Source organism: Xyrauchen texanus, chromosome 28, assembly GCF_025860055.1.
Source record: "Xyrauchen texanus isolate HMW12.3.18 chromosome 28, RBS_HiC_50CHRs, whole genome shotgun sequence".
NCBI classification, from domain to species: Eukaryota; Metazoa; Chordata; class Actinopteri; order Cypriniformes; family Catostomidae; genus Xyrauchen; species Xyrauchen texanus.
This window is the reverse complement of record NC_068303.1, coordinates 11,145,597-11,167,042: the sequence shown is the minus strand read 5'-3', so window position 1 is coordinate 11,167,042 and position 21,446 is coordinate 11,145,597. Positions and strand designations below refer to the sequence as shown.

The following is a 21,446-nucleotide window of genomic DNA, read 5'->3' as shown; positions in this document are numbered from 1 at the left end:
GCAGACGTTGAGCGGAGCGTTGACGCCTCAATTTAATTAATGTGAAAGGTACTTTACAATGACAAAGGACATTATTAAAACTCAAAATTATTATTATTAGGCTATTATTGTTGTTTTCTCTTATAAGTCATGCTCAGCAGTTTAAATACTGTGAGAAACTCCAGAAGTGTTCACTAAAGTCAATTAATGAAACATAACAAATTGAAACAGAAGCAAGCCACACCAAAAAAAATCAATTTTGCAGATAATTCTGCACAATTGTGCAGATCATTTTTTATATAATTTAAATCCTTTGACAATCTCATAAGCAAGATAATCCGCATTCCTTTTTCATCAAGGCTGAAATGTCTGTGTTCTCCTGTACTGTGTACTGTGAGATATGCTTAAAATATAAGAAATTGAGAAAAAAAGGTATGACAGGTATGACATATTTGGATGAAAATTAATGTTTGAATGTACATTAAATGAAATTAAAATTGTGATTGGTCCTATTGTGATAAATAAACAAAAAAGTATCTGATTTATTTGGATAAATAAATAATCTGCAAGTGATGCATGCTTCAAAATGAATGTGTAGAGACCGCCGCTCATACGCGGAAAACGCCTCATGATCATCAAGCGCTCTCTTGTTTGTGAATTGAATAAGACAGAGAGCACTCTGCAGTACACACATAATATTTAATTGAATCACAGCTTTACAGGGATTAATACTTACACTGGGTCATGGAGCAAACTGCTTATCTGGAGGTGTGAAACTACCATAAAAAAAAACGCAAAAATAAAATCTAGATTTAAATGGATGCATGTGTTTTTGCTTAAATATTACACTTGTTGGAAATTTGTGCCTTGAAAAGAGTGGGAACCCTAATCTTATTTCCCTATTTTATTATATGATTTGTATATTTGAATTAAATACGTAAAAATGACTTCTTAACGTGTATATAACTACCCTGTTTTGCAGGTGTGCATATGCTCAAAATGAGTGCTGCAGGGGAGAATGCCCTTGACCCCATCACCCCTGAGTTACGTAAGAGGAAGGGTTCGCCATGTTACACCTCTGGTCCAAGGTAAAGTATGAGATAATCTTTCTGTTTCACGTGAAAGTCCAGTTTATATAAGTTATGATGTAATTTGTTATATTGACAACAGTCAGCATACTGCTGACAGTGTAAAGACCAGACGTGTCAGAGAAGTTGCAGTCTTTGAAGAAGAGGAGTACATTAGAAATTTCAACAAGAAACATGTTTGAAGTGGAAACAAGAAATCTATATTCTACAAGTCTTTTAAATATTAAAAGAAGGTGTCAGTTTAGTCATTTTTACAGCAGGAAAAACTGCATCTCCTCTGATAACATTTGGGCCCGAAACTTAATCTACGCAAGTTTGTGAACTCAGACGCTTCTAGCTAAACAAGCTTGATTTTGTGCATTGTTGCGTTTGAAATGTGTTTGTCCACAATTCATTAATCAACGTAGATGTGTACTGCATTATCAGCAGTGCTGCAACAGGTGCCTTAGTGTACATAAGTGTGAACTGTCTTCTACTACAAGTTTTCTCTTTCTGGTCAATGACTGCCATGATGGAGCATGTTTATAGAGCTATACGTAGTTGTGTAGAATGGGGAGCTATGCAGAAAAGCATTTTTTTTTAACCAATAAAGCAACCAGTGTAGTCAGGAGTTGAAGTTAATAGGAACATCTTGTGGCATTGTGAAGTTCTAAGGTGTCTGTGTAATACAGCAGTCCAGTGAGGTATTTTTGAAGGTTTCCTTTTGGCTCTGTCAGGCTTGGTTGGAGCAGAACTGGTCTGTCTGGCTGAGTGATACTCTTCCATAGGGCCTTGGCGGGGCTGATATAACTGCCTGTTTCTACAGCAACCCCACGCAGCGCCCTGACCCATGTACACAGTGCGCCTGCGCACAACCATGGAAAGGCACTGACCTACTTTCCCTGCTGTGTTCTCCCACACATACAGAAACACATGCTTACACGCGCTTACCTTAAGTCATTCGGATGTACATTGCTCTTGCTCACCCGGGAGCAACACAACCTTAAACAGATAAGCAGTTTTCTCTGTCCTCAAACATACACACATCTCCTGCATCATTTGGTCACACATGCACAGTCCATACACACACAAGCACACACTCTCCCATACTCTGTATACGTTAGCCAGGGAATGTTGAAGAATAAACTTTGGCTGTTGAAACTCCCTTTCTAGGTCTCTCTAGAATCCTTGCACTTTTCTCACATCTTTGAATTGTTTTCTTTTCTCACTTTTGCATGGTCTACTCCCTTGTTTACTGCTTTTCTTTCACCTTGGCATCCCAAATCTTTTTGAACGGATGATTAATGGACTCATCTAAGGCCTTTGCATTCCATTGATTTCTAACATTATTCACCATTGCCCCCAACCATCTGTCTTTCTCTCTCCTTTTCAGTCTCTCTCTTGCTTTCTGTGTGTCCTCAGCTTGTGCAAAATAAGCCATTGAGGAATGGCTGCTAGTTTATACGGCAGTGCAAGGACTGTATGCAGCTCGGCCCTTACTAGCTCTACAATGACAAATTGTGTGTTTTAGCCTTGCTCTGGTACCAGCCCACCCACAGTTTGTCCATGAGTGCACCTATAGTCTCCTCTCCCCCAGCATTCCTCTGGAGAAATTATGAGGGAAGGAGACGTATCGCTCGTGTAAATATTCATAGGAGAAATCTGATAAATATGGTGGCTTTAGTCCCCCCTTAGGCTAGAAACATACGTTATTTAAGTACCGTAATTTCCGGACTATAAGCCGCAACTTTTTTCCCACGCTTTGAACCTCGCGGCTTAAACAACGTCACGGCTAATATATGGATTTTTCCCGCTTTCAAATTTTATTTAAAAAAAAAAAAAACATTCTGTGACGTGCTCAGTTTTTTGGCGGCATGAAGCTTTCATTAGACCAATGAAATTGCCGAACGGGTTATGGTCAAACAACTTTTTTGTTTACTGTTTAGATTAAATCGAGCGCGCTCAAACGTCCCTTCATTCTGATTACGGTAGTCATTTTGTCACCCTCAAGACACGGAGAAACGCATATGATGCAGCTTTCAAGTTGAAGGCGATTGATCTGGCTGTTGGAAAAGGAAATAGAGCTGCTGCACAGGAGACGTTGGAAACAGCAGCGTGATGCATTGACTCAGTGCAAAAAGACAACTAAAGCTGAGGCTGTTCAACTCCGACACCGAAGGAGATGACTTCAGTAGTTTCATGTGCACAAGAGGAGGAAGATAGTGACCAATGACTTTCTTGCTAGGCTACTGTTTACTGCTAATTTTTTGTTACAAGCCGTGTGTGGCAGCGGGGGCGTGATCAAGCATCCGTCCGGGAGAAAAGTGGTAAGAGCTAATGTCTAACACCTGTGTCTAATTTCAGTAAGCGTGGGGAGAGCGGCATAAAAAGGCAGCTGAGAGAGAGAGTGAGTGAGTGAGTGACAGACAGACACACATCAGTCTAGTGTTGGCGCATATGTCCAAGAATTGAGAAATTTTATAAAATTGATTGTAAACATTGCTGTGGCCATTAAAAGCCTTACCTGGAACGTCAAGTGCCCTGCTTCACGTGTCCTTCTTGGGAAAACTGTCACACTGGCACCAGTGTGACAGTTTTCAGCACTTGATGTAAGCGCCTTAGCGCTTTTCTCTCCGGACGGGCGCTTGACCACGCTCCGCTGCCACACCGTGTTTCGTTAAAGCCTATTTATTTTTGTTACAAGCCATGTTTCGTTAAAGCCTATTTATTTTTGTTACAAGCCGTGTTTCGTTAAAGCCTGTGTAAAGTTCATTTGTTTCAATGTACCGGTAGGCACCTGCGGCTTATAGACAGGTGCGGCTTATTTATGTTCAAAATAATATATTTTTTTTAATTCAGTGGGTGCGGCTTATATTCAGGTGCGCTCAATAGTCCGGAAATTACGGTACTCAAACGTGAGTATGTTTCTTGTCTCACAGTTATTTCTTTTCTGTACTCCCCTTTTCTTCCCAATATGGAATGCCCATTACCCAATGCGCTCTTAAGTCCTCATGGTGGCATAGTGACTCGCCTCAATCTGGGTGGCAGAGGACGAATCTCAGTTGCCTCCGCGTCTGAGATGTCAATCCGCGCATATTATTACACGGCTTGTTGAGCATGTTAATAGTCCACACTATTCTCCGTGGCATCCACACACAACTCACTATGTGCCCCACTGAGAACAAGATCCACACATTATAGCGACCATGAGGAGGTTACCCCATGTGACTTTACCCTCCCTAGCAACTGGGCCAATGTGGTTGTTTAGAAGACCTGGCTGGAGTCACTCAGCACACCCTGGATTCGAACTTGCGACTCCAGGGGGTGGTAGTCAGCGGCAATACTTGCTGAGCTACCCAGGCCCCTATAATCGCGGACCCCTATAATAGAGGCTTTCCAACGTTGGGAGTCCTGCCTTACAGTTAAAAGAGCCAAAGTCCTGTTTGTTTACTCTAGAATGTGCATCATGCTTGATAGCCAGAAAATTAACTGCGAATTAAGCTACATTTATGATACCATTGTGGTCAGATTTTATTGAAAATTTGAAATATACTGTGTGTTTTTGGAACATCATCTTAATCAACAGTATTAGTGATTTCAGTATTTCCCCATTCAAAGATATAGGAGCTGTACCTGCATTTACAATATGGCTGCCAAGGGGAGTGACTTGCTTTAAAGAGACTTTTAGTTTTTGTTTGTAACTCTGTCTTGCTGAAGAATAATTTCCCTTAATAAGGTGACAAAACACTGAGCCTGCTAAAGATGGGGTGCTTGCTAGTTTTCAGGGACTGTTTGTGATTGGCGTGCTTTCTGAGCAGCATGAATTATTCAGGCCCTAGTCTTTGCAGAGTGCCCACTCAGCCTCTGTGCCGTGAACTTTACCACTTCAAGACTTTAAAACATAACATCTAGACCAGTAGCAGGCTTTTTTTTTCTTTCTTTTTCTTTGGTTTATTTTTTCTTCAGGCACAATTGGTTGTCCATGTGCCAGCATAGTATGGAAGAACCATTTTTTAGTCAGTTACAAATGGTTACAAATTGACTAACAAAATTTGTTAGTCAATAATGACTGAAAGTTCAGTCATTATTTACTTACCCATGTGTTGTTCTAAACCAATATTCCTTTCTTTTTCGGTACACAAAGAGAGAGATTATTATTTTATTTTATTTTTATTGCTCATTGATGTCATACGATGGCAGTGGATGGTGACCACCTCTTTAAGCTTTAAAGGTGGAGTAAGTTATTCCTGAGAAAGACTGTTGATATTTGAACTCAACAGCCAAACATGTTGTGGCTATAAAAACTTTTGCAAACTTTGTACGGACAAATACAATAGAGCGAAAATGATCAAACTGTTGCTACAGTTGCTGTTGCAAAGATAATGTGCAGAGAGGACAAGATGGTTTCCCAGAGCTAGCACACAAGCCCCAGACATTATAGCTAACATCATAACAATATCTTGGTTCTGTGAAACATAGTAAAACTAATGTTACCCAACTATCAAGCAGAAACAAAGCAACCTCCACATTCGTCTTCAGGCCTTTCAGCATTCACAGGTCTGTCCACCATTGGGAAAGCTCTCTGATGTTTACGTGGCTCTTGGTCCTTGCCTGGTCATACCCCTTCTTTTTCATTTTATATTTGTTTGACCATTTTCTTTTGGGCTGTTTCTTGGCCATCTCTCCTGCTTGAAGTTCAGCAAGTTAGCATTAGCCAGATTTACTGTCCCTCTTCTTCTTCTAATGAATTTCCCCTCTCGCTCACTGCCCCATCTTCCCCCATTTTTTCAGCGCACACACAGAATGGACCGCTAGGGGGCTGTGAAGAGATATTAGTGGAATTTGACAAAAGGTGTAATGGATTAAAATTACTTCACCTTTAACCCTGTAAAGCCTGACATATTTAAGAATTGTCAGAAGATTCTACCTTTTTGACATTAAAATGTTTTTAGTACATTTGTACAAAATATAAAAATAATACTTTTACACATGAAAAATGTTCACATGTTTTTTTTTATGTATCATATTTGATATATTACACCTTAGAGTTCATTTTTCCTCCATTTAGTTTCCCAGATGAGTGTATTCCATATTTAGTTCTTCCATAGCATTTAAATGTTTATTGTCAGCCACATTAGTTAAATATCTTTTCCCTGTCCTTTTGACTAAATTTGTTAATATACAGTTGAAGCCAGACGTTTATTAAAACTAATTTTCTTAAATTTTTCTTAAAAATATCTTACAATATTCACAAATGGGTCTTCCAAATTGACAATGACCCCAAGCATACCTCTAAAGTTGTGGCAAAATGGCTTAAGGGCAACAAAGTCAAGGTATTCCAGCAATTTATTGTGAGAAGCTTGTGGAAAGCTACCCAAAACGTTTGACCCAAGTTAATCAATTTAAAGCCAATGCTACCAAATTCAAACAAAGTGTATGTAAACTTTTTCACATTTTAATATTTTGCAGCCTTATACTAAAGTGCTTTAAATTATTATGATTTTTTTACATCAATCTACACTCCATAACCCATAATGATAAAGCAAAAACCATATTTGTGGTAACTTTTCAAATTTATTAAAAATAAAATACTGTAATATCACTTTGCCATAAGTATTTAGACCCTTAACTCAGTGATTACAGCCTTGAGTCTTTTTGGGAATGATGCGACAAGCTTTGCGAGTTTTGGGATTTTTTACCATTCTTCTCTGCAGTTCCTCTCAAGCTCTGTCAGGTTGGATGGGGACCATCGGTGGACAGCCATTTTCAGGTCTCTCAAAAGATGTTCGATTGGTTTCAAGTCCGGTCTCTGGCTGAGCCACTCAAGGACATTTACAGAGTTGTACCTAAGCAACTCTTGTATTGTCTTCGCTAAAAAACACCCCCACAGCATGATGCTACCACCACCATGCTTCACCGTTTAGATGGTATTGCGTAGGTGATGAGCGGTGCCTGGTTTCCTCCAGACATGACGCTTTGAATTGAGGCCAAACGGTTCAATATTTGATTCATCAGACCATAGAGTCTTGTTTCTCACAGTCTGAGAGTCTTTATGTGCTTTTTTGTGTGTCTTGCACTGAGAAGAAGCTTCCGTCTTGCCCCTCTGCCTTAAAGACCAGATCAGTTCAGTGTTGCAGTGATGGTTGTCCTTCTAAAGTTTTCACCCATCTTTACACATGATCCCCCCAATCAGGGGAGAAGGCCCTTCTCCCCTGATTGCTCAGTTATCAAAAATATTTTTTTGCTTCGTCATTATGGGGTATGGAGTGTAGATTGATGAGAAAAAATAAATAATTTGAAGAATTTTAGCATGAGGCTGCAACATTACAAAATGTGAAAGAAATTAAGGGGTCTGAATAATTTCTGAATGCTCTGTCTCTCTCTCTCTCTCTCTCTCTCTCTCTCTCTCTCTCTCTCTCTCTCTATATATATATATATATATATATATATATATATATATATATATAAGTATTTTCTTTTTGATTTTCAGGAAAATTGTACAATTACGCAATAGCTATGTAGCCACAGTTTTCATTTATTGAAAAAGGCTGAAGCATTTTCTTCTATATGCCAATGGCAAATTCCTAAGCTATAACTTCAGTGCTGCCATTCATTTTGCATTGTTCAAAATTTTAATATATATATATATTAAACTACCTTCTGTATATTACGCTTGTATAATAATAATAATATTAATAGGCTATCTCTAATAATATTACAAATATAATAGTTGACTGGGTTCCACGGTACACGGTAGGACTGCACAATTAATCAAAAACAAAATTGAGATTACAATTACAGCTGTCACAATTAAATATTTGTGTAAAGTGTCAATGACAGCATTGCATTTAGGTGTACTCCCATTGCACTACATATTTTTTCGTTTGATGTGTGCATGAAGGCAAAGGCTAATCATATGTATGTATGTATGTATATGTATAATGAAATGTATAATCGCAATTACAATATCATAGAAAATAGTCGACATTTATGATTTTCATCATAATCGTGCAGCCCTACTACATGGTGGACATGTGATCGTGACTACAAAGAAGACAGGATTTTTTTCTCTCTCTCATTTCACTGTTTTATTTTTTTTGTTTGTGGTTAAAGAAAAACATTTCCAAATTTGGTTCTTCTTAAGAGGACTCAAGTACGAAACATTAAAGAGTAGCCTCAGTTTTTTATTGGCAGTAAAGCATGGGCAAAATGTGACCAAATTTTGGTCAAAGGAATCACTGTTTTTTTGTTTATCATATCAGTTCAAATTACAATCAAAATGCTTATTAAAAATAATCGTAGTATGACATTTTGTCTGAATTGTGCAGCCCTTTTGTGCAGCGGTAGCATGTTCAGTGTGGATTGACAAATTGCGTCTCGCTGAAACTTGTAGTATCCCACCTGGCTTATGATGCAGCGTTAGAGCATTTTATTTGTATTTATATATTTAGATTTTTCATATAGTACTATTTTCATATGATTTAAGTTTTACTCTAGTTGTCAATAATATGTTGTCATCTTAAATGTAAAATTCTCTTTGTTTATGTTTGTGTCCATGTAGTGTGGAGAAGCGACGGCGAGAGCTGGAATGCCGCTACATTGACGAACTGGCAGAGCTGCTATCGGCCAACATGAGTGACATTGCCAGCCTGAACGTGAAGCCGGACAAATGCCACATCTTAAAGAGCACCGTGGACCAGATCCAGCAGATCAAACATCGTGAAAAGGGTGAGTAGCCAGTGTCCGTGCTCTTCCGTTGGTGCTACATTCGGGCTGCATTTAAATAGTCCCTTTTATTTCACAGTTAAGACAGGATATTGACACTGGAAATACTTTGACAGTTCAATTGACTGCAACAGTTGTGATGTACATGGCACTCATAATGGTTGGTGTGTTTGTTGACATCCTTGATCAAATTGGTTTGTTTGTTGACATTTTGTGATCCTTGAATGAACTTAAAGATAAACAAGGACAACTATAAATGAGGAGATAAGCTCATAAAGTATGTGAAAAAACAACAAAATATTTTGTTTTTGTTGGATTGGTTGCAAATCACATTGGTGAGAACGAGACTTGTCACTCCTTTTTTAGAGCTTCTAAATCGGTTGTGCTGAGCTTTTACTGCGATATATTTGGGGTGCTCAGAGGATGATTATTTGCTTACCTCTTTGGTTTGTTTTAATCAGTAACTGGTTAGAGCTCTTGGGAAACACCATAAAATGATGTGAACACACATAATGTCTGTGTACTCCAACACCTACTTTGTACATTGTTGAGGTTCTGCCAGGATGTGGAATTGGTTCTGTATAATTCTAATGAATGCAGCAAGGACGTTTTAAAGATGAAGTCCACTCAACAATAAATATTTTGTCATTTAATCACCCTCATGTTGTTCCAATACATTTTTATTTTATTTTCTGTGACATTAAAGGAGATGTTAAGCAGAATGTCCAAGCAGATCTTTGACTTTACATACAGTAATAGTGGATGATGATTTTTACTTTTGGGCTACATAAAAGCACAGTAGAAGTAGTGTAGTTCACGTGACGGGCACTGTTCCCAGTCTTTCAAAGCAATATTGGGCATATTCAAATGTCATGTCAGATTTGACTGCAGTGATGAAAAAGGCCATTGGTCAGTCGTGACCAATTGCAATGAATAGGCTATATGCATCTGCAAGTGAGATTTTAAATGGAAAGATTATCAGTGGATATTTCAGCATTTGTTTAGTATATATCCATATATCCTTGAGCTGTTGGTTTGCCCATCCACAGACTTGATTTAAACTGATTCACCAAAGCAGGCTTAGTTCTTATATGATCTGATTGAGAAGACCTCTCAATGGTTAAATATTTTCCAAGAACAACCAGTGAGACCTTGAGTTGAGTAAGGTCCTTGTAACCAAAGCTTCTTTCCTTATCTTTGATAGTTCTATTTGTTAGGAAGTGCTTTATGGTTGACCTTAAAGTAAAACCGATGTAGTATTCATTTAATTGGCATAGCCAGTATGTGACCCTTGCCAATATTTATGTTTGCTTGAGGAACTGACTTAGATTATATTTCATTAAAGTACCTTGCATATAAGACATGTCTACTTCATTGCAAAGAAATTATTCCATTAAAGGGATATTCCAGGTTTAGTATCTCAATCAAAAGATACCAGAACATTTTATTTTGAATCGTCCCTCCTTTTCTTAAAAAAATGCAAAAATTGAGATCACTGTGAGGCACTTACAATAGAAATGAATGGGGCCAGTTCTTTGAGGGTTAAAGGCAGAAATATGAAGCTTTTTATTTTATAAAAGCACTTACAATAATTCTTCTATTAAAAAAATATATTACAATTTACTTGTATTACTTATACTAAAATTTAGATTATAAATTTTTTTACTGGATTACAGGGTTTATGGTGTTGCGTCGTCATGGCAAAACAAAGTTATAAAATTGGATATAACTTAATAAAGAAAAGGTTAGTAAGCGGTTTTATCACAATAATATCATGTTAACACGGATATTGTTTTATACTTGTGGCTATATTTTTGAAACAGCGAGTATTTTAATGGATTGGCCCAATTCACATCTATTGCAAGTGCCTCACTATAACCAAGATTTTTGCTTTTTTTAAAGAAAATGAGATACAAGTCGATTTTTTTTCTTTCTTTTTTTGGTATTAATCAACATTATGCAAATGACAAATGCTGTCATTTGAGCTTAATTTGTATTGAACCTGGTATATTTCTTTAACATCTCCCAGTGAGAGGAACTTGGAAACTTGCAAATTGAAGTGTAAACAAAGCATAAAATCTCGTTTCTCATCTCATTATTAATAAAGCCATTTGTATTTCCATAACTGTGTTTCATTAATGAAACAGAAATAATGACACTTATTTAATAATTTTATTTATATGTGCCATTATAACAATACTTACTTAATTTTGCCTATGACCTCTAGTGGGTAATAAACATAAATAATTTCCTTTATAATAAGTAAGTAATAAGTATATAAAAAAGTATATATATATTTATTTAAAATAATTTAAATCTGATTCATTGAAGTACACAGTTCAATGCACACTTGGTACTAAGATATATACTAGGGTTGCAACTAATGATTATGTTGATAATCGATGAATGTAATGATTATTAGAACGGTAATTTGACTATTCGGCAATTATTACAATGATTAATCATTAGCTCTTAAAAGATTATTCAGCTTGTGTCCCGACATAAAAGGCTGTATTAAATGTGCTTACTAACAATAAATTGGACAAAATCATCTTTTAAAAATACCTTTAAATGACATTTGCTAAATTAAAAGGAAAATACTTTTTATTAAGTTTAATTCAGTAAAGAAATTCACTGCAAAAAATAATATCGTTATCAAGTGTTTTTGTCTTGTTTTCCATTTAAAATTGTCTAAAAATCCTTAAAACAAGATACATTTACTTGAGAAGCAACATATAAGATATTTAGACTTGCTTTAAGAGAGTGTATCTTAAATATAAGTGTATTTTTTATAGAAGTGTTTTTTTCACTTTGTTATATATCTGCAAGTGCAGTAAAGACAAAATATACTTATATTCAAGATCTATTCTATAAAAGCATTTATAAATATCTTATGTTTCTTCTCAGATGAATGAATCTTTTTTTAAAGGATGTTTCGATATTTTAAAATATTTTTGTTTTTAATATTATTTTCAAAATTTTCAGATAACAATTTTTTATTCTGCAGTATAGCTGCTAAAGAAAATGTACGTTGTTTTAAAGGAGTTTAAGATATTTATATTGGAACACAAACAAAAACAAATCAAAAATATATTTTGTTGCAGTGTATAATGGGGCGAAGACTTCCTCTCTCACCTTTCTGTTCACTTCAATCCATCTTTAACTCACAAAAAAACTCTCCCTTATTAATAAAGCTGCGTATTGACATTGATTCAATAAGTCGCTAGCCATCACGTTATAATCTATCTGCATTAAGCATGCATGCTCGAGGGATGAGTGTCCGCGCGACAGAGTGTGCCTCAGTCTCAGTGTGTACAATTTCACTCTCTCCCCCATAGATCGGGACATTCGAGCAACTCATAAAAGAGGCGCTAAGGCGCGAGTGCTTCTGTATTTTTCTTATTTGGTATTTTTATATAATTCCCTCATACATTCCAATCTACATCACCTGAAGCTGTTTGGAAAGTGTGGAGTGCATCTGGACAGTGAGCGGTGTAATTCTTCCTCTCCTCAGTCAGACACGAGCTGCAGTGCTGCTCTCGTGCATCATCATTAAAGTTTAATGTGGGCTCATCTTACATTAAATGAGATCAAACGACTATTCGACAACGAAAATATTAGAATTTTTTTTGTATTGCCAATGTTGTCAATAACGTTGACTAATCGTTTTAGCCCTAATATATACTGTATAAGATATTGTTTAATGACTGATGTTTTTCAGTTTAAAAACTAAATGTTTTTGTTCTTGTCATCAGCCAAATTTTAGGGTCATCTCACACTTTCATATGCTTTCATTCTCCAGTTTGTCACCCAGAGCACAGGCCCTCATCTCTGTTTCCATTCAGAGCTCTCAGCCCCAGGGAAAGGGGGGTCACAGGGGCGTACGAGAGAGCAGCCAATGGCTAAGCTTCCCTGCCCCCTGACCTTGTGCAAGAGAGGGCCTCTCGTAGACCTCAGCTTCCCCTTTCTCCATGAGAGAAAAATCAACAGTAACTGGCCACCCCTCCTCTCCTATCCAGGGCTTAGGTGTTAATATTGTTAGACAAGGAAATACCCTTACCTCTTGAGCTGAATATGCCAGATGTATACCATCATCTGTTTTTTAAATATATTTTAAAAAAATGTATTGGCTGTCTCAGAAGCAGAGGCAACTGAGACTTGTCCTCCATCACCTGGATTGAGGTGAGTGACCGCGCCAACTAAGTACTAAGTAGTGGGAATTGGGCATTCCAAATTGGGAGAATAGGGGATAAAAAATGTATTAATAAATAAATAATTAAAAGATTTCAGTCATCAAGTAAATCAAGTAGACAAATCTGTGCCTCTTGGATTAGAATGCTCTTGCTCCATCTTAAAGGCCCCAATATACTTCTGAAGAAGCTCTTCTTCATTCTTTGTTCAGGTGTAAAAAGAAGTTTGAAACAGCTGAGCAACAGTGTGCTGTTTGCAATCTTTCAGACTCCCACCACACCTCTGTGGGTACATATATGAGACATTTAAAGAACATTTAAATATTTAATGTTCTGAATTCGTTTCTGAATTCATGACACTAATGGTTGAACTTTAAGGAATACTTCTAACTGGCTACAAAACATCTTACTGCCATTGGCTCACATCATCAGTAGATGTGACCTGAAGCTCCACCTGCATTGTTTCATTGTTCATTCATTCAAGATCATTCAACATGAACACACTAGCATGCCGAGTTATTAGTGATCTGGTGAAAATGTACAGTTGAAGTCATAAGTTTACATACACTTAGGATGAAGTCAATAAATCAAATTTTTTAAACACTCCACAGATTTCATATTAGCAAACTATAGTTGGCAAGTTGTTTAGGACATCTACATTGTGCATGACATGAGTAATTTTTCCAACAATTGTTTACAGACAGATTGTTTCACTTTTAACTGACTATATCAAAATTCTAGTGGGTCAGAATATGACATACACAGTTAATTGTGCCTTTAAGCAACTTGGAGAATTCCAGAATAAGATGTCAAGCCTTTAGACAATTAGCCAATTAGCTTCTGATAGGAGGTGTACTTGTGGATGTATTTTATGGCCTACCTTTAAACTCGGTGCCTCTTTGCTTGACATCATGGGAAGATCAAAAGAAATCAGTTAAGACCTGAAAAAAAAAAATTTGGACCTCCACAAGTCTGGTTCATCCTTGGGAGCAATTTCCAAATGCCTGAAGGCACCACATTTATCTGTACAAACAATTGTATGCAAGAATAAACACCATGGGACCACACAGCCATCACAACGCTCAGGAAGGAGGCGCATTCTGTCAAATTTTCTATGGTCTGACGAAACAAATATTAAACTTTTTGGCCATAATGACCATTGTTACGTTTGGAGGAAAAAGGGTTAGGCTTGCGAGCCGAAGAACACTATCCCAACCATGAAACATTGGGGTGGCAACATCATGTTGTGGAGTTGCTTTGCTGAAGTACTGGTGTAAATAGATGGCATAATGAGGAAGGAAAATTATATGTACACAGTACTGTGCAAAAGTCTTAGGCACATAAGATGTTTCACAAAAGCATTTGTCTTAAGATGGTTATTTATATCTTCAGCTTTAGTGTGTCAGTAGGAATAGTTAGACTCCAAAACATTACATTTGCAAATAGAAAAGATTAGGATAGAAGAACAGGGAGCCCTGCTACAGATGTCATGGCCCCACTGAACGTGTCAGTCTGAGATTACATAAAGAGACAGAAGCAATTGAGACAGCCTAAATAGATAGAAGAACTGTTGTGAATTCTCCAAGAAGAGCGGAACATCGTAAGAAAAACTTTGCCCAGGTGAACCTAGGAGAATTGGTGCTGTTTAAAAGCAAAGGTGGTCACACCAAATATTGATTTAGCTTTTTTGTTTACTGGACTTTGTATGACATTAATTGATAAATGAAAACTATTTATGTCATTATTTTTGAAGACATCCTCATGCAACATTTTTCACAAGTGCCTAAAACTTTTGCACAGTACTGTATATTGAAGCAACATCTCAAGACATCAGCCATGAAGTTAAAGCAAATGGGTCTTCCAAATGGACAGTGACCCCAAGCATACCTCAAAGTTGTGGCAAAATGGCTTAAGGACAACAAAGTCAAGGTATTGGAGTCGCCATCACAAAGCCCTGACCTCAATCTGATAGTAAATTTGTTGGCAGAACTGAAAAAGTGTGTGCGAGCAAGGAGGCCTACAAACCTGACTCCATTACACCAGTTCTATCTGGAGGAATGTGACAAAATTCCAGCATCGTATTGTGAGAAGCTTGTGAAAAGCTACCCAAAATGTTTGACCCAAGTTAAACAATTAAAGGCAATGCTACCAAATACTAACAAATTGTATGTATGTAAACTTCTGACCGACTGGGAATGTGATGAAAGAAATAAAAGCTGAAATAAATAATTATCTCTACTATCATTCTTGCATTTCACATTCTTAAAATAAAGTAGTGATCTTAACTGACCTAAGACAAGGAATGTTTTCTAAGAATAAATGTCAGGAATTGTGAAAAACTGTGTTTAAATGTATTTGGCTAAGGTGTATGTAAACTTCTGACTCCAACTATACCTACATCTGCACGATTGTTCGAGTAGAGTCATGTCTTTTTTGTTTCATTTTGTTTAATTAGTCTAAAAAAGGATTCAAATATACTCAAATACTCTCAAGTGCCCATTCACTCATGTGGCATCTGCAGCGAAAGCCATTCACACATCTATCCGTATTAAGGTATGCCTATCATCAATCTTTTGTCTGCATTTTGCCCGTAAACACTCTTTTATACACCCATTTTTGCAGAAGTATCAGTGTCATCATAAATTACAATAACAAAGTTTAAACAGTGCATATTATGACTGTGTATAATGTGTTAGCTCAGTAGCTCCTTGAATGCAGAATGTAAACCGATTCTACTGCATATATATTTCTTGATAACACATTTTAATGTCACATTAGTTAGGTTTTACATGACATGTGTCCTCATATTTAAATGCTCCTCTAAATGCCTACCACCGCGGTCTGGAGGGTGTCTGGATGTTCACAAACAGTATACTATTGCTCAGCTGTTCAGAACTTCTTTTTGACTCTGAGCGAGGCAAAAGAACGAGGAAGAACTTATCTGTAAGTATATCATGGCCTGTACATGTTGGGCACCTCTGTCTTTCACAATGCCGAGGTCAGTTTCAGTTCAATTAAGGTTTACACATGCTGGATGAAGGCCAGCTACAATAGCATTATCTAGGAAAGTTAGTAAAACGTTTACAAAACATTTAAAAAATATGATTTTTATAAATATTAATGTAATTTCTGACTGAAATCGCACTTTAAGTTCATGTAAACATCAGTGCATGTACACGTAAACATGCGATGTGATTTGTAACTTCCAATGATTTGAGGTTTGGCCTGAAAGAGCTCTGAATCTATCCCATTTGTGCATTGTATGGGAAAAGTTTGCCTCTTTTGATGTGTCTGTCGGTTGATTTGAACGAGGACCCACCAAGACCCAATGTCATTTTCACTTTGATGAATGATAAATCAAAGACATTTTTCATGGAAAAAGACATTTCAGCCATGCTCGCAAAAAGCACAGTGCGCTTCATTAACATTTCAGCCCCTCCACCAATGCACTTGAAAAAAAACCTCAAGCAGATTCAATTTGAAACAAGAGAAATAAAGTCAGAGCACAACTGGGAGGACAAATGCCACGGAAACCGGCAGCCATTACTTTTGTTTGCTCTGAGTAGTTGAATTCCTGGCTGAAATTGATTGAAGTATTCACCTTCCCAAACAAAAATGTTTTCAGGATAGAGTATAATTGATAAAAATTTATATAACCACAGTGCTAGTGTTTTGCAATGAGCACTTTATTAGAAAATTCACTGAGCACTTTATAAGAAACATCTGTACACCTACTTATTCATGCCATTATCATATCAGCCAATCCTATGGCAGCAGTGAAAATCATTAAATCATGCAGATACGGGTCAGGAGATTCAGTTATTTATCAATCATCATAATGGAAAAAAATTTGATCTCCATGATTTGGACCATGTTATGATTGTTGGTGCCAGACGGGCTGGTTTGAGTATTTCTGTAACAGCTAATCTACTAGGAATTTTTACCCAAAATGGTGCCAAAAAAACTGAAATGCCTTGTTGATGAGAGAGGTCTATGGAGAATTTCCAAACTGGTTCGAGCTGACAGAAAGACTACGGCAACTACGATAACCACTCTGTACAATTGCAGTAAGCAGGATAGCATCTCAGAATGTACAACACGTCGAACCTTGAGGTGGATGGACTACAACAGCAGAAGACCACGTTGGGCAGTTTGTATTTCATTTTGAGTTGAACATGTCGAAATTCATAACTTGCGTGTCAGAAAAATTAATTCAGTAACCACTCAGACTGATGTATGAGTTTTTGATTCACTAAAAAGAACTGGCTGATAAGAGTCTTTTTGTTCGGGAATCGGACTACATTGGTAGCACTATATACCTGCCCTCTAAGATTGTTTATAAATCTCTCATATTCTATATGTTATCACAAGATATTGCATTAGATCTTTTTATCAACTACTTTTTAGTAATTATGACAGGTTTTGTGCTCCGTTTTCATACATATTTAAAAAATATATAATTTATTGACTTCGCCATACTGGGCTCGTGGGGGGCTCTCCCTATGGAGAGAAAAAAAATCAATAAATATGTAATAAATTAATAAGCACTTGCTTGATCTGAACAAAATATGTGTCATTTTAAAGCTTTGAATCTGGACTTTACCAAGCTGATCCTACCAATTCTTAATTTGTGCTTTTGTTCTCATCATTTGCAATTTTGTTAACACAACAATTATATTCGAAGTTGGTAAAACCATAAAAAAGATGAGATAGACATGTTATATATTGTTAGAAAGGTCTCAAGTTCTAGAATACAATGAACAAAATTATATCACTCAGAGGCCAAACTGCAGTGAGTTTTAGTGTATGAAATTCCCACAGACATACATTTAATAAACAGGAGAGTCATGACATATAAATGACATGTAACTTACAGCAGACTATCCCAATTCAAACGAGCCCAAACAAAACATAATATGATTAGTAGATCTTGAAATATTCCTCAAAGAGTATATATGGAAATCGATGCTGTGTGTGTGTGTGTGTGTGTGTGTGTGTGTGTGTGTGTGTGCAAACACACATCCACATATGTGCTCATCTGAAGGACTGGGATGCTCCTGAGCACTTAATATTTCTGTAGTTTGTAGTCTAATCCATTATTTCCAATGGCCAGTAATTTCTGACTGGGAACACAAGTGTAACAAAGTAAATTAAATCCAAAGAAATGTAAAGAAAAGGGTCCAAATTTGTTTGATGTTTTCAGATACAATATGTGAACACAGTCAAGGAATTTTATTTCAATTAAAAATAAAATAAATAAATACAAAATTGTAAGAAAAAAGTAATCTGGGTCAAATTGACTGGAACACAACCTAAAGGTTAAAAAACAAACAAACTGGTAATTAGAGAAATTTGTTTGGGAATCATCTACATTCCACACGCTGTGTGTTTCACACTCTACATTTAATAGGGGGCTGCATTGCCACTGATTTGCACTGCAGGAAACACTGTTTGAGTATTTTAGTACATGTCTGTCTGCATCAGTGGAAAATTGACACTTTCGGGAACCATTAGCAAAACAGAAAATCATACGGTTCGGTTCTAGCCGAGCAGGTTAAACTTTTGACATGTTTATAACTAGCTACCTGAATAACACATCCTACTACGTATAAGGGATATTTCACTCAAAAATGAAAATTCTATTATCATTTACTCACCCTCATGCATCCCAGATGTGTATGACTTTCTTTCTTCTGCTGAACACAAATGAAGGTTTGTATAAGAAAATGTTTAGCTCTGTTGGTCCATACAATGCAAGTGAGTGGTTGCCAGAACTTTTAAGCTCCTAAAATCATGTAAAGGCAGCATAAAAGTAATCCATATGATTCCAGTGGTTAAATCTATATCTTCAGAAGCAATATGATAGGTGTTGGTTAGAAACAAATAAATATGTAATTCCTTTTAAACTACTGTTTGCATTCAGCAGGAGAAAGAAAGTCATACAGTGAGCAGTGAGAGAATATTTATTTTTGGGTGAACTATTCTGTTCCTGAATCACTTCCTTTTGCTGTTGCTGACGGCAGGCTGCACAAGTGTTTGTAACTTGCTAGCCTGCTTAGCATTTCTTATTCTTATACATTCATTATTTTATTCTTTGCTATTTTACCGCGTGCTTCAGATTTTTCTGCTTTTCTACTGTTTCATCTGTGTGTATTTTACCGTGCGCACCCATTTCTCTTGTTTTTTTCTTTCTTTTTTCCACTTGTCCACATCTCGCATCTCGACTGTGTGCATTCGTTTTCTCCACTGTGTTTTACACAGATTATTGCATCAATCTCAAACATCTGATGATTAGGAACCACATTCTCGCTGCTCAAGAACAACAACAACAACATAAATTGCGGTAAGTCATGGCATCCGCTCATGTTATTGCTTCCTGCATTACATGCCACATGTTTACTATAGCTTCTTCCATCAGCAGTGAAGGGTTTATATGTAATACATTTAAGGAATTAGTCAAGCTGACAGACAAGATGAATGAGTTAAAGACAAGCATCCGAACGCTAGTGGAGGTCAGTGAGAAAAAGAAGCTGGTAGATACTGATGCACCCACTGAGAATCATGTCGAAAGTGCCCTAATAATTGGTGATTCTATTGTAAGCAACGTGGAAATAGAGACTCCAGTGTCTCCATGCATTTTGTGTGCCAGAGCTTCTGACATCAGGTAAAATTTACAAGTGCTGGCTAATGTTAAACATAGATTTTCTGAAATTGTTATTCATGTCGGTACTAACTATGTCCAGCTTCGCCAGTCGGAGATCAATAGAGATAATGTTAAAGATGTGCTTGAACTTGCAAAAACGATGTCAGACACTGTAATATGCTCTGGCCCCCTACCTGCTCATTGTGGTGACAAGGTTTGTAGTAGATTAGTGTCACTGAATGGCTGGATGTCTGAGTGGTGTCTGGAAAATAGCATAGGATTTATAGACAATTGGATGAGTTTTTAGTAGACCTGACATACTAAAGAGAGATGTACTCCATCCCTCCATGGAAGATGCCGCTCTCCTCTGTAGTAATTTGACTTATAGTCTTAATAATGGTAGTATTTGACTAACTGGGGTCCAGGTCAGGAAGCAGACAAACTGGTTAATCCAAACATCTGCTAGCTGCCTTGAGACATCACACAGGTCGCGTAAAATACATATCACATTGAGACTGTGACTGTTCCCTGAACTACCAAACACAAAACTCTCACTAAATAATTTATAATTTTTTTTATTAAGGTCAAACTTGAAAAAACAAACAAAGCATTTTAAGATAAACATCATATAAAGGTAGGGCTACTTTATGAATATATTAGTTTAAATGAATCTACTCCTCCAGGTTATTGTTATAAACATGAGCCTCGTCTGAAGGGTTTAGGAGGAGGTGTTGCTACAATTTACAGTGAAGTTTTTGCTGTTACTCAGAGGACAGGATATAAGTTTAAGTCTTTTGAACTTATAATGCTTAATATGACATCGTCAGATATAAATAACAAATCTCTCTTGCCCTTGCTACAGTATATAGATCAACCGGACCTTACTCTGTTTTCCTTGGTGAATTTGCTAATTTTCTACCAGATCTAGTAGTTAAAGTACATTTACATTTACTCATTTGGCAGACGTACAGTGCACTTATTACAGGGACAATCCCCCCAGAGCAACTTGGATTAAGTGTCTTGCTCAAGGACACAATGGTGGTGGCTGTGGGGACCAGCGACCTTCTGATTACCAGTTATGTGCTTTAGTCCACTACGCCACCACCACTCCATAAGTAGATGGAGCTTTAATTGTTAGTGACATAGATAATTCACATAGATAATTAAAATGACACTTTGGGATTAGTGTGTATCGATATTCTCAACTCTCTTGGAGACAAAATGTGACAGGACCAACTCATCACCATAATCATAAGCTAGATTTAATTCTGTCATATGGAGTTGATGTTGATATTATAGAAATTCTACCGTAGAGTGATGACATCTCAGATCATTGCCTCAACTCTTGTGTGTTGCAATGAGCTTATATCACTCAATCTACATCATGCAATCGTTCAGGTAGAACTATTCTTTCAACCACTAAAAATAGCTTTGCAGAGTAGAATTGTCTCACATACTCTGTAAGCCACAAAGTCTAGAAGAACTTGATGTAATAACAGAAAGTATAAATACACTTTTCTCTAGCTCTCTTGATAGTGTCGTCCCCATTTAATTAAAGAAAAATGCCTTGCACCGTGGTACAATGATCACACTCATGCTCTCAAGAGAGCAGCTTGGAAAATGGAGCACAAGTTGAAGAATACAAAATTAGAGGTATTTTGCGGTGCATTGAAGGATAGTGTCTGTAGCTACAGACAGGCACTAAAAGCTGCCAGGTCAGCATATTTTAGCAAAGTCATAGAAAATAACCACAACAATCCTAGGTGTTTATTCAGAACTGTGGCTAAATTGGTTAGGAATAATGCATCGACTCTACCAGATATTCCGTCGCAGCACAATAGT

The 21,446-nt window shown here is 36.9% G+C and overlaps 1 protein-coding gene across 4 annotated transcripts in view; it reads left to right on the top strand.

The window, feature by feature from the left end:
* The window catches only part of LOC127621753 (nuclear receptor coactivator 1-like), a 96,499-nt gene that overhangs the window by 43,224 nt on the left and 31,829 nt on the right, over positions 1-21,446 (top strand). For all 4 annotated transcript variants that reach the window (XM_052095472.1, XM_052095470.1, XM_052095471.1 and 1 more), the window contains 2 exons: positions 962-1,067; positions 8,608-8,774. In XM_052095472.1, the coding sequence (XP_051951432.1) occupies positions 970-1,067; positions 8,608-8,774 (265 nt within the window). In that variant the 5' untranslated portion in view covers positions 962-969. The remainder of the gene's footprint in view (positions 1-961; positions 1,068-8,607; positions 8,775-21,446) is intronic.